Consider the following 14,019-nt stretch of genomic DNA (forward strand, 5'->3'; position numbering starts at 1 on the left):
TAAAAGGGGACATATCTGACAGTAAAAACTAACATTTTATGGCAAAGAAATGCTAATCTATTTTGTATGAAAATGTTATAATATGGCTTTAAGGCTTTAAATCATCCTTTGGACAGTGGTGTAAAGCCTTTGAAAAAAGATTTTCACCTGGTTTTTGGTTTTTAGACTAAAACAAACCATTAAAATAAATTAGAGTTATTGTTTATATAATATACAAAGAACTAGTTTCAAACTGTTTGCATGCACATTGCGCAAGTAGCTATTTAGGTGTATTACTGAGCTAGCAACGGATCGGGAGGCCGCTTTGAGGTGGGAGATGCGGGGCGATTTTGTGCTTCTAACTGGCATTTGTTTAGATCTGAGACCGACCTCGGATGTTTGTCAGCCATATATATATATATATATATATATATATCACATTCTTTAATCCTTGCAAGGGGCATTTCCAGCCGTCAACGTGTGACCAATCCGGTTTCGAGGCGTCCTTTCTTTAAATAATTTGGTTATTATTTCATCAAGTCAAAATGTTTCAAACCTAAAAAAAAGCAATAGTAACCATTTTGTTAAAGAATGCCTCGAAACCGGAAGGCAAACAAAACTACTTACAACTAAGTTAATGGCTTTTATGGAATCCTTGGTATCACAAACATGGGTATTGTCACCAGCAATTATATTGCTCATAAGCCCAGATAATAGTCATAATATAGTATAATAGCCAATATATAGAATAATAGCCAAAAAAATGGCGGCCATTTTGAAATCCAAGATGGCCGCCCTCTGCAGCATGTCCAAAATTGGCATCAAGAATCATAGAGATCGGAAGGTCGTGGGTTAGAATCCCATACCGGCACATGCCCTTGCTTTTTCAAGTTGGTTGTGTGCCAGTCGGGATTTGTGTATATTTGGTGTCCTGTTTTATTGTAAAACTTTGGGATGGTAAACTGTTCTTTCTTTCTCAAAAACAAATTATTGACTGGCAACTTTTACAGATGTATTTTGAACAGTATACCTTTAATGTTTTATTTTTGTACATCATATTTGTAACACATCTGCTCAAATCAACGTTTACGAAAATGACGTACGAAAAAAATATTGCATGTCGTTAATGTGAATATTAGCGTTGACAAATGTGATGCGATCAAGCAAAATCAGTCGGAACTCGGCAATAATAAATTTTCAGTTTATTATAGGATAGTAAAAAGTATTTACAAAGCTGGATTTTGCAGCAAACTCCATTGAAATTGAGCAACCAGTTCCAAAGATATGAGCAATTAAAGAGTTTCCAAAACAAGAGGAAACAAAAGGAAATATTTCCTTTGTATGGCTATATTTAAAAATCAATATTACCGAGTTCCGACTGATTTTGCTTGATCGCATCACAAATGAGAACAAATAATGGAGATCGGAGACCCAACCCTACTATAATTAGGCATGTGCACAATGGTTCGTATATAATTGTATACTATTAAACTCTTACTTTTGATTTTAGATTACACGTCATTGTGTTTATTGTGTCATTATGGTGTATAACGGGATTTATAACACATTTTTAATTTTGAAGCTCACCGTGATTTACAGGGTTCATTGTCTTCTTTGAGAGAATACGCAAGATAACACTGCAAAATGATAAGAGTGCGTTTATCTAAATTAGCCATACTATGCGCAGCCATAATATTATTGACTATATCTGTCACTATGTTTCTTAAAGAGACAACCTGCAAGAAACAGAGATGTGTCGTTCGAATGTCGGAATTGAGTCCGGACTCGAGTCGACTTTTTGTTGGACTCGGACTTGGCTCGGACTCGGACACAAAAAGACTCGGCTCGGCTCGGACTCGGACACAAAAGGACTCGGACTCGAAGCCGAGTCCGGTCCGAGTCCAGTCCAATATTAAATACATGTAAAATGTGAATTGATTATCTAAAACTGTCAAAATAAATAAATAGATCTCAAATAAAATGTTGACTTCACTTATTTAGCCATAAATTAATAGGGGCTGTCAAATCTGTTATCTGTCATGTATCCTACATATATCCACCAAATTATTTAGATTTATAGCAGAATCATATTGTCATCATTAATGAAATAATTGATAATTAATTAAATGTATTTGATTTTATTAAATATTTGGACTATATAAAAAATATCTAAGACTTTTCTTTCTAATCCATTAAACTCTTGAAAGAGATATAAACATGCACACTGGACCATACATCTCAGCTCCCACTCAGTAACTGGTACTCATCCATAGGGCTAGGGTGTCTGTAATTTGTGTGTGCTCACTACTCACAGCACATTTGTCTGGGACATTTGTTTTTGTCCAATTTTGAAAAGATGTTTAGAATTAATATCAAACAACCAAATTTTTCTGAATTTCTGTTAGTATTATTATTATTATGACGATGATGAAAACGATAACGATGATGATGATGATGTTATTTTTCTATATTGTATTTAAATACATTGCCCTTCATTTACATGTATGCTGCACCACAGAGCCTGGATCTGTGCTGCACATAAGTTAACTGTGAGTGTGTGTGACACATTACATGTAAACTCACAAATACCCCCATATGATTGCTGTCTCATACATGTAGTTTTTACCTTACCTGTTCGTGTGTATGGGTGTTTGAAGTGGGGTGTGTGTACATGTAAATGTATACTGTTGGTTGGTTTAATCTTTGAAATGTCAACTGTGTGGGGTGGGTGGGTGAGTAGGGTGGGTATGTATAGGGGGAGCGGTGTGGTGGCCTTTGACCAACGGCCTTCTTTTTGTCATCAAAATGTCGTAAAATTATGCGGAAACTTTCAAATTGTCCTTTTTTCAGCAAATTTGTATTGTAAATTTTAAAATTAGAAACAAAATATAAAATTTTGTTCCATTTTTTGGAAATGTTCCACCTGATGACCCAGTTTTTCAAAATGTTACACCAAATGACCCCCTTCTTTCACAATTTTATACCCAATTACCCCTTTTATTATTTTATTATACCCAATGACCCATATTTATATGGCTCCTACTAAGCAATGCCAGTAGGCAGATACCGACCACATTAAACATGTAAAAGTTGAATGACCCCCCTCACCCACCTCCAGGCATGGACTCTGACCGAGTCCGGACTCGCTTATTTTTGTTGGGCTCGGACTTGGCTCGGACTCGGCACCCCTGGACTTGGACTCGAGTCCGGACTCGGACACAAAAGGACTTGGACTTGGCTCGGACTCGGATACAACCGGACTCGGCTCGCCTCGGACTCGGACGAGCTGGACTCGGGTACAAGTCTGGCAAGAAATCGACGGTCAAAATAGGAGAAAACCGTCAAGTGAGATCGCTTGATGATCTGCTGCGGTCGGCTACATTTCTGCCTCAATTTTCTCCTATGCACAGATATTATTACGTTAACTGTTCCGCGGTATTTGCTGGAGATCAGAACGAGTTGAAAAAGAAACTCTTCTTAAAGACCCTGCAGAAATTCGCATTCCTTCGGATGCCGCGGTGAGTGTACTTATAGTTGGAAACTATTCATTAATAATTGACAAAAGTATACGAATCCGTGAAAATATTGGGTAAAATGATTTAAAAATACCTAAATGACGGTTTCATAGTACATCGTATAGTAATTTATCAAAATGAAAGGCCAATTCTCTCGCTCTCAACGAAACATCCAACATAGGGAAAACGATTATTTATCTGATTTATCATGGAGAGTCAAATAATTTAAAGCCATTTTCAACAAAATCAGAGCAATTTTCATTTTCACTTCCCGTAAAGACTATATGACGCCACAATATTAGCTCAATAACCATATGTCATAGATAGTTCAAACTATACTTTTTCTGAATCCTTATGAGTAGAGGGACACAAAAGTATTGTTTTAAACTAAGTCCGACCCCTGTGTAAAAGTTTAACGACCTTTACTCAATACCTCAGACACGTTTGGTAAAAAATCTAAGCGCGGTGCTTTTTGAAAATAAGCTGAATTTTACTGCCAGCGATTAGCTCTAAGCTTTAATTGGAGTTCATATAGCATAGCGCGCGGGTATATGATACAGATTGTTTTTGCCTATAGAGGCCGTCAGCGTCCCAGACAAACAAGAACCTAGACCTATAACATTGGTTTGCGTAGTGAAGTCAACACTGCTTAGCAACGATTTTGACAAGGACGCAACCCGGACGCAAACAAGCAGACATGTTCGCGTCTACAGAACACGTTGCATTTGACGCGGGCGATAACGGCGCAGCAATCACGCAAACGATCGCGTTTTCGTTCCAGACATGAACGCTTATTTCTCCGCGTCCGACCACCCGACCAAAATCACCTTGGATACGTGGCTTCACCTACTGCCACGGTTAGGGATGGGCAGTTACAGGTCTAGGTGGTATGTCTATGGTCAGCGTGACGTCATATGCCGCCATCTTGTGGGTACACGCTGTGATGGTCGTTCGATCTCCATGCGTGAGCAGCAAAATCACCGCGTTGAGGCGCGATAACAGCTGCGTGGCACGCTGCGCCTTGCGCGTAGTGTCCGACTCATGAACACACAGATCATTTGTACCCACAAGATGGCGAAAGGCTGACGGCCTCTATTGTATTGCACTATATTATTTTATATCTCTGGCAAATCCGGGCAAATTCAACATGATTTGAACGATGGTTACGGGGTCCTATTGGCCTAATACGCGATGTGTTTATCAATAATAATGAACAGTGTTTTTGTTTATTAACTGCAGATCCCTTGTATTCTTTATCAAAAACTCATTCAGGTAGCTGATAATTGGCTTGGAGATTGCAGCAGGTATAAGCAATATCGTGACTACCCTAAAAGGCCATTGTCGAAGAAAGAAGCGGATTTCCCCATCGCCTATAGTATATTGGTGCACAAGGATGCGGCACAGGTATATATACTTTGATCAGCTCGTAATCGGCTGGCCTTATAACATCGCGGATTAATATCAAAATATTTTATTTTGATAATTGTCTTGTGACAATGATGTTCCCCGTTATCAATGACAATCCCTGCCTTTATAGTCTATTTATCTACCTCCAGTCAGCGGCACTAAGTTATTTTAGAGGGTTTGGGTAGTGTGGGCGTATTCGTGGGGAAACGCTTTTGCTAATCTCATCATAACATTGAGCCGCAAATTTATCTCTCATTTAAAAGTGTGTTCCCGCGATTAAGCACTCTGGTTTATCGAAGTCCTCATCGCGAGGATGATCATTGTGGCGAAAGCAGACTAACAAGTAATATAATATTCAAGTAAAACATTAATTAGAAAATACGACAGTTGCGGGTCAAAGATTGTGGAATCGTCGGGTTAATACATGTATCTTTCATTTGTTTTTTTACGGGCCCGCTACTCTCTAGTATTTGCTATTATTCCATCATCTTTATTCAAGCAATTTAAACATACAAATTTAAAAGAATAAAGAAACCAACAAACATCCAAGACAACTGGGGCCTTTACTGACCACCAGGCATGGCATGAACGAAATACATATTACACATACACAATCTTTAAAACACCTAAAAAAAAAAAAAATGTTATAAAAATTTTTTTTTTTAAAAAGGTTAACCAACAGAAAGGAAAACGAGCAAGGTACACCAACTTGATGTGGGGAAACAAGCAAAATACAGACTAGACAATATGCAGGGGGGGGGCAAAACCAGCAAATGTAGGCATAGGAAGTAAGCAAAGTTCGATAGCCAAAAATTACCAGTTCCAAGGCTCACAAAAGTGCTAAACCTGCAAAAACAACAAGGATCAATGGTAATACAAAACTGCACTAGAACAAGTGATGAAAATCACTGTGCATATAAACAGACACGCTAAACCAAACATCCAGAGTAGGCACAAAACAAGCAAAGTTCGATGGCCAAAAATTGCCAATTCCAGAGCCCACAAAAGTGTCAGGAAAACAGTACACTGGAAGTGATGAAAATCACTGTGTACATAGCAGTCAAACACTAAACAGACAAAAAACAACCGACGTTTCGAGCAGATAAACTGCTCTTCTTCAGGGACAGACAACAAAATATAAAAGCAAACAACGAAAACTACATGCTGTAATTTAAAAACAAATTCAAGTCAAAAACTGAAGGCAAGTTCAAATAGAACTCAGTAGCAAACAAGATAAGCTCACAGCAAAATAAGCATGTCTTACTTCAATGAAGCACAGTTTACTACAGTGAGAAACTGGAAAGCATTATGTAAATAAGCACGAACACAGGACAATAGGGTATTGTCCTAATTGACAGGAAGTAGGTGTCAAGAGGGGTCGTAATCAATAGAAGAGGAAGAGAATGAATAGAGGGAGATAAGTGGGCCAATGTCACTCAAACTTAAAAGAGAAGAGTCATGCATATTACAAAACAATTATTTTAAATACATATATGTTTAAAAAAAAAAAAGGGGGAAGAGAAAAAAATACAGCAAAATTGCTGAATTAAACACAAGTTGAGGAAAGTCGCAAATATTAGAGTGTAGTATGCATACAGAAAGAGGGGGTGGGGGGGGGGTAGAAAAACAGAAGTAACAATGCAAATGGTCCACGCATGATAAAAATATTTTTAACTGCAGTTCATGTGGATAGGCCTGCAGTGAAGTGGTAAAGCCAAAAATCACTAAAACCAAAGCACAGTAAAATACCGTTACAAATTAGCATGAAATATGCTAAAATAGGTAGTGATACAAGGTCTACTAAAAGATGGAAAAACATAGGCAAGCAAGGAGGCCTACAGTGAGAATGCCAAATGTGAATTGACACATCAAGCATGTACAATACATGTAGATCCAGTAGTAAATGAAAAAGTAATTAGAAAAGATATGCACGGTGCAATAAATATTATAGGCCTGCATAATACATGTGTTAAGAAAAGTGAAAAGCCAATAATTGCTTAATCAAAACACAAGTTGAGGAAGGTCACATATAATAAAATGGCAGTATGCATGCAGAAAAGGGGGGGTAGGTTTGGAAGTAGAAAAACAGATAAAGTAAATGCATATGAGCTCATATGGACCGTGCATGATAAAACCAATTCTCAGTGCATGTAAAGACCTTTAGATGAAAGTGGAAAGCCAACAAATCACTAAAACCAAAGAACAGTGAAATACCGTAACAAATTGACATGAAATATGCCAAAATAGGTAGTGATAAAAGGTCTATACAAGCAAGCAAGGAGGGAGGCCTACAGTGGTGTGAAAGCCACATGTGAGTTGTCCCATCAAACATGTAGGCCTACATGTACATGTATGTCAAATACATGTGTTGACGCAAGTAAGATCCATAGGCCAAATAAGGATACACTGGCACGTTAATCTTTAACATTTAAGCCAAGTGGTTGGGTTGTCTTAAGTTTAGAGATCCAGTCTTTCTCAAGTTTCTTTCGCATGAACGTGTCAGTCTTTGGGGGTTTGTCAATACCCATGACAGATATGTGACTAGCAGAATGTCCTGGGAGGTTGAAATGTTTGGCTACTGGTGTATTTCTGTTAAGGCGAGCATCGGCGCAATGCTCACCCAGTCTGGTTGACAGGCTACGACCAGTCTCTCCCACATACTGAACTTGGCAATTAGCACAAGTGATGAGATAGATCACATTCTCACTCTGACAACTGATGTGTTTGTGGATGTCATGGCTTTCACCTGTGGAAGAACTAGTGAAAGACGACCCTTCCTTAGTATGTTTGACTGGTGGGCCTGGGTGGATGTCATGTTCACATGACTTACAAGATCCACATGCAATAGAGCCTCTAGGAGGAGGTTGGTCTGGAGGCAGGGATGAACGTACAATCATGTCCTTGATGTTAGTACTTCTGCGATAAGCGACCATGGGTAGGTTGGGAATAGCCTTCTTACATCTATCAGAAGAATGCAAGATACGCAAGTGTTTGTGAAGTATCTGAGAAAGTTTAGGAAGCGATTGATGGTAAGTGATGACCAGAGGAATGCGTTCTGGATTATCAGAGTCTGGCGTACGAGGCACTAGAGCGTCAGATCTAGGAATCTCTAGAGCTTTGCTGATTTGCCTGTTGATAACAGAGCCAGGATAACCTCTGGCCTTAAGAAAGCCTTCAAGTTCATCTTTTCTCTTCTGAAGCGCCTCGGGAGAGGAGCAGATGCGATTCAACCGGAAAGCCAAGCTGTACGGAAGACTTGACTTGGTATGCTTGGGATGACAGGAAGTCCAGTGAAGAAACTGGTGTGAGTCAGTGGGTTTAGAGTACAGGTCCGTATGGAGAGTATCATCTCTGATGGATACCAGTACATCCAAGAAGGGTATTTCCTTGATAGAGGATTCAGAGGTAAACTTAATTGTTGGATGGAAAGAATTGCACAAGGTTACAAAGTGCTGAAGTTCATCCGGACCATGTGTCCACAGAAAGAAAATATCATCGATATATCTCATCCACAAGAGGGGTTTCTTGGATATAGAGGAGAGCAGACGTTCTTCTAGACGGCCCATGAAGAGGCAAGCCATAGAGGGCGCCATTTTCGTCCCAAATATCTGCTTGTAGTTTGTGCGGTCAAATGTGAAATTATTGCAAGTAAGAACAATATCCATGAGGTCACAAAAAGCATCAAGTTGGTCAGAAGAATATGCGGGTTCAAGAAAAGAACGACATGCATCTATACCCTCTTGTGCCGGGATATTGGTGTAGAGGGCTGAAACATCCATAGTGCAAAGCATGGTGTTAGGCGCAAGGGGCCCTTGTGCATTAACAGCCTGTATCTTGCGTAGGAAGTCCATGTCATCCTGAACATAAGATGGCAAGGATGAGACATGTGGTTTGAGATGGTGGTCAATGAAAAGAGAAACCCTTTCTGTGACGCTGCCATTGGCACTAACTATAGGACGGCCAGGTGGTATAGTGTCAAAATGTTTGTGAATCTTAGGCAGTGTGTAAAATCTACCTGGTTTGGGACGTTAACCAACAGATTAATGACATTGATCATCAGGCGACAGATACGCCACCCTGGTAGGCTATCTGAGGATATACTCTTTTTTCATGTCTTGCCTGAAAGATGGAAAAAGAAGACGTGAGAGCCATTTTGGAGATGTCATTCCTCAGATCTTTGTATTTAATGTGCGACTTGGCTACATGCAGGAGGCGGTTAAGACGAGTCTTGTTCGATTTTGTAATTAGACCTCTTGAACCAACCTCGAATGGAATGTAACTGCAATTGTAGCCAGTGTCAGTAATGTCGCCTACCAGGGAAGCATATCTGTCAACCTTAAGCTTGTGAGACTTATCAATGTTCGTTTCAAAAGGCACGGTGAGTTCTAACAGAATGATTTTTTTCTCCTCCGGAAACGTTAACACAATATCGGGTTTTTGAACTGTGGGTATGACGTCAGGGAGAACCGTCCCCCCTGCAGTAAGGTACCCTTCAATGTCCGCCGTGATGAGAACACGTTTATTGAGAAAAAGTTGGCTGTTCTCCAGAGCGGTAATTATGATGCGGATGATGTTGTTATGACGCCAGAGGTACCGATCAAGGATATGGTTGCAGTTGTTCAAGATATGAAGAAGGGTACCCTTACATGCACAGAGGGGGCAGTTCCCGTTCAGTCGTTTCCCCATTTATAGAGATTTGTGAAGGTGGGAAGGCTGTCAATGGCAGCATTGATAGCAAATTTTAGCACGCTCTCCGGAAGACTGTACATAATAGATTTCCAAGTAAGATTTGTATTACATTCCGTCGTCCGTATTCCATAGTGGCGTATAGTGGGGCGCCGCGAATAAACAACTTTTCGAGAAAATCGGGTTTGAAGAAATGCCAATTTAAAATCGAGTTGTGTAAATCAGACATTCATTATATTTTGTAAATGATGTGAAATTTCTGTAGTAAACTAAATAGTTTTTATTGTTATATATTTTTCAAAAGAAATAAATACATACTATTGCTGGCAAACTGACAATAAAACTATACGTCACTATGGAAAACGAACAAAACGCAATACCCTAACCTTACGTTTACCGTACGCCACCTCGGTCGCCGTGTAATCCCTATGGCGTTACTTTTCGTCGTTCGTACATGTATTCCATAGTGGCGTATAGGTCCGATACGCGTACGCCACTATGACATACGATGTTTTACATCTGTTCCGATCGTTCATAATTCTACAATGTGAAGAAAAAGTGGCGTATGGCCTATACGCCACTATGGAATACACAAAATCTCACTTTGTAACTATACGCCACATTTAATTAATTAATTACTAATTAATTAGCTAATTATGACTGATGAGACTTAGAAAAAATGAAAGAGAACATCATTAAAACATATGTGCCAATTTTCAAAAAAATGACTAAAAATCACGATACGCCACTATGGAATACAGCCGACGATTAAAAGTTTAGCTGTATCCCCCTGAGTCACGAGTGGTTCCACAACCGACTTCCAGTAAATGCTGGTGTCCTCTTTCAGAGTACTTTTGATCTTGGGTTTTGTTATTTTCCAAAGGTGGAGCTGATCGCCATCAGTAGATCTTTGATGGATCTGATCACATAAGGCGACGGTGGAAGATTTTTTTTTCCAAATAGATTCTCTTTGCAGTTTCAGATCAAGAGCTTTGTTGGTTGTGGAGTCACCCAGACATCGGGTACTGCTATACGCTAGGCAGTGCGATGAATAGTAAAAATCAGATACCCTGGGGATATCAAGCCCCTCGTTCATATGGACCAGCGCTATGTTGGAACCGTTTTTGGGTATCCCAAGCCATTTTTTGACAAAAATATCAGTCTTTATAAGCGTGCCGTAAAGAAGCAAAGAAAATAGACCTTCATAAATACCAATGTCCACAGTAGACGTACAGCTACTTCATCAATACCAATATCAGCAGTAGATAGCTACTTCATTAACAACAATATCAGCAGTAGATAGCTACTTCATTAACAACAATATCAGAAGTAGGTAACTACTTCATCAATACCAATATCAGCAGAACCTAGTTACTTCATCAATACCAATATCAGCAATAGATATCTCCTTCGTAGCGTATTTTAACGCCTCATTCAGCACAATGCGACTTTATATCTTGGTGTAGATTATTCATCCAGTAGTTCAAAACATTATTTTGTAAATTAAATCAAATTCTGGAACTAAAATGTGCAATTCACTTTGCTACGTTGCGTCCGAAAGCATCGGACTTCGTCAGGCATCTGATTGAAGAAAGATGTTTTGATGACGTCAGATGTTGTGACGTCAGATGGTGAGGAATGTCTCGTAACGCCGGGTCCCATGCGTGTGACAACTGGAAGCGGAGTCCCCCTTTTCTTTATTCCCGCATCTTATACCAATTTGAAAGGGAAAGAGAGCATTTCAAAATTGACACATTTGGGATATTTTTTTCCTTCAGGGCCATTCCCACTGCATTTTAAACAGCTCGCTACATCTGGCTGAATAACAAGTTATCATGGGACATCGGGCCTTTTGAGGCCACTGTCTGGGCCCCCGTACCGGAAAAAGTTGCTGTCATTGGTATCTTTGTAAACCCCAATGGGTAATATTTACAATGCAAAAAGATTCATCCACGTGTCTCTTCAGCTGATAGAAAAACGAGTTTACTTACTTGGGTTTTACCGTGTATTACAATGGGACGATTATTTAGTGGTGTGCCCTCTTAAAAGCTTGAATTGGGTGACGGGCTGTCTCTAAGTCTCACACCCTTAAGGTTATTCTTGCTTTCTTGCCCTGCGGGGCCCTTATATTGGGGTCCCAATTTAGTCGTCGTATGGGAGTCGCCGGCCCTGCGGCCTTCATGTATTTTGTAGATACTGGGCCCCAGTTTAATAGATAATAGATAATAAAGATATTTTTCTTTACTTTTTCAGGTGGAGAGATTATTCCGGATACTGCATACATGTGGACTTAAAATCTAAACCAAATTTCAAAAGAGCTATTGAGAATCTTGCGGATTGTTTCGATAATGTATTCATCGCATCTAATATTGAAAGTGTGGGTTGGGGAAAATGTCCTTCTCTTAGCTAATTTACATTGTATGGAAGACTTGTTGAAGCATCCCGTGCCGTGGAAATATTTCTTCAACCTTTGTGGTCAAGATTTTCCTTTAAAGACAAACTTTGAGATTGTGCAACAATTGGAGGCTTACAACGGTCATAACTATATTGAAGGTGAGCACGTAGGAAGTGGAAACTTCGAATACCGTTTTAAGTATAAATTCAATGAAATGGGTAATATTACTAGTCAGGAAAAGGATCCACCACCCTTAGATATTAAAATATACAAAGGTTCAACATACATCGCGGCCACACGGAAATTTATCGACTTCGCTGTTAATAACAACATATCAAAAACATATTTGACTTGGTTGAACGATACATTTATTCCCGACGAAATGTTTGCTATAATTCTCTTCAGCGTATTCCCGAGGCACCCGGAGGGTACCCGTACGAGTTGCCTAAGCTTACTGATGGTAACGTAAAATATACAAAATGGCAGATGCTACCAACGTTTTCAAAATGCCGGGGGAAGTACGTGCGATTCGTGTATATTTAGGTCGGATGATCTTCCGACTCTTTGGAGACGCCCTGAGATGTTTGTTAATAAGTTTCACTATGATTATGACCCAGTCACAATGCAGTGTATGGAGGAACTGTTAAGGTACAGAGAACAACGACCAGGGATTGTACAAAAAGCAACATATTTTCCTATTACTAACTACTCGTGGCAGCATTATACAAGTGAAAGTTATGTTCCAGGGTTGTAATAACTGTAATAAATATATTCAATTCAGCCATTCACTTCAATAAGGATAAATAACTCTGTTCTGGGGCGGACGGATATCATTACCGGGTGCGCAAACGCCACAATTGTTGCTGACGCTCGGACCACGCGCGCAAACATCATAAATATAGACGCCGACGCTCACAGGAATGAACTTTATTTTGAGAACTTTGTTATTGACCACTCCCTGATGAGAGGAGGTGTAAAAACCTTCTCGAAACAATGTTGTAGGAGACATAATAAATTTGTGTAAAAAATATCATGAACTTGTATGAGCATCTTTTACTCGCACACAAAATAGTGCATATTTTCAATGTCTTCCACAATGCGCACATGGATACTTGAAACATCTTAGTATATCTCTAAATATTGAAAAAAATTGGGTATGTCCTTAGCACTGACTTTGGTAGGAATTCAATTAGAAGGCAGGGTCCTCTTTTGTGGACCACACTAATAGCATTTGTAAAAATGCAACATCAGTCAATTCCTTTAAGGCGTAGTTTAGTCTTATCTCCTTTTATGGTCAAACTTCACAATGTTTTCCCTTGGTTGATTCAATTGTTTTTATAAAAGCTATGGAAAATCTCGTCCCAGTAAAATTCGATCTCAATCGGCCACATAACGAGCGAGACGGCATGCGAATACGTTCTGTACACAAACGTGTTCAATTCGGCACAGAAACACTGACAGAAACACAAATCACCTTTTTAGGAAACGTAAAGAACTTTTTACAATCGCTCTGGAAAATCTCATCCACATTGTACGAAGTGACTTTTCGGCCCTTTTCGGTGGTTGCGCTACTTGTTAACTGCGTCTGGTTACGTTAATAAAACAGTGTAAAAATAACTGAAAATGTCTGGAATTGTTGTCTTTTTGATTTTTATCATGGTTATTACAAAGTCTTTTTGAATTATTGTTCCAAAATACACACATCTTCTTGAAAGTGAGACACGTAAGCAGTATTTTTATCCGGGGGGCACATCAAAAACGTTCGGTAGGTATGTTTCCCGGAATTTTGAGTAGGTGGGTCTTTGGGAGCTGACGGCGTACCGGTAAAAGGGGGTCTTTTGCGAACCGAGCTGCAAACAAGTAAAATGGGGTCTTTTGGAGCTGCAAACAGTCAAAATCAAGGGTCTTTCTTGGCTTTTTGGTTGAAAATCACCTAAAAAAACCCCGAAATATGAGGAATGAGCAATTTTGGGTCTGAAATGATCAAAAATATAGGGGGTCTTTTGGAGCTGGGAGTCCTTCCGGTATGGTCATTTG

At 39.5% G+C, this 14,019-nt stretch overlaps 1 protein-coding gene across 1 annotated transcript; it reads left to right on the top strand.

Annotated features, from left to right (window-relative positions):
- The first annotated feature begins 766 nt into the window (after positions 1–766).
- On the top strand, positions 767–13,487 carry LOC140161712 (beta-1,3-galactosyl-O-glycosyl-glycoprotein beta-1,6-N-acetylglucosaminyltransferase 3-like). Its single transcript, XM_072185011.1, has 3 exons — positions 767–826; positions 4,767–4,898; positions 12,026–13,487. Exons 1-3 carry the CDS (start codon positions 767–769, stop codon positions 12,449–12,451), a joined length of 618 nt encoding a protein of 205 aa, XP_072041112.1. The 3' UTR covers positions 12,452–13,487.
- The last annotated feature ends 532 nt before the right edge of the window (positions 13,488–14,019 follow it).

Source organism: Amphiura filiformis, chromosome 10 (genome assembly GCF_039555335.1).
Source record: "Amphiura filiformis chromosome 10, Afil_fr2py, whole genome shotgun sequence".
In the NCBI taxonomy this organism is placed as follows: domain Eukaryota; kingdom Metazoa; phylum Echinodermata; class Ophiuroidea; order Amphilepidida; family Amphiuridae; genus Amphiura; species Amphiura filiformis.

Bases quoted from the DNA above. Each gene is read 5' to 3' on its own strand.
- LOC140161712 (XM_072185011.1), top strand. From the start codon at position 767: ATGGCCGCCCTCTGCAGCATGTCCAAAATTGGCATCAAGAATCATAGA. The intron at 827-4,766 runs GTGGGTTAGAAT...AAACTCATTCAG, and splicing joins ATCATAGAGATCGGAAGGTC to GTAGCTGATAATTGGCTTGG. The intron at 4,899-12,025 runs GTATATATACTT...GACTTGTTGAAG, and splicing joins TGCACAAGGATGCGGCACAG to CATCCCGTGCCGTGGAAATA.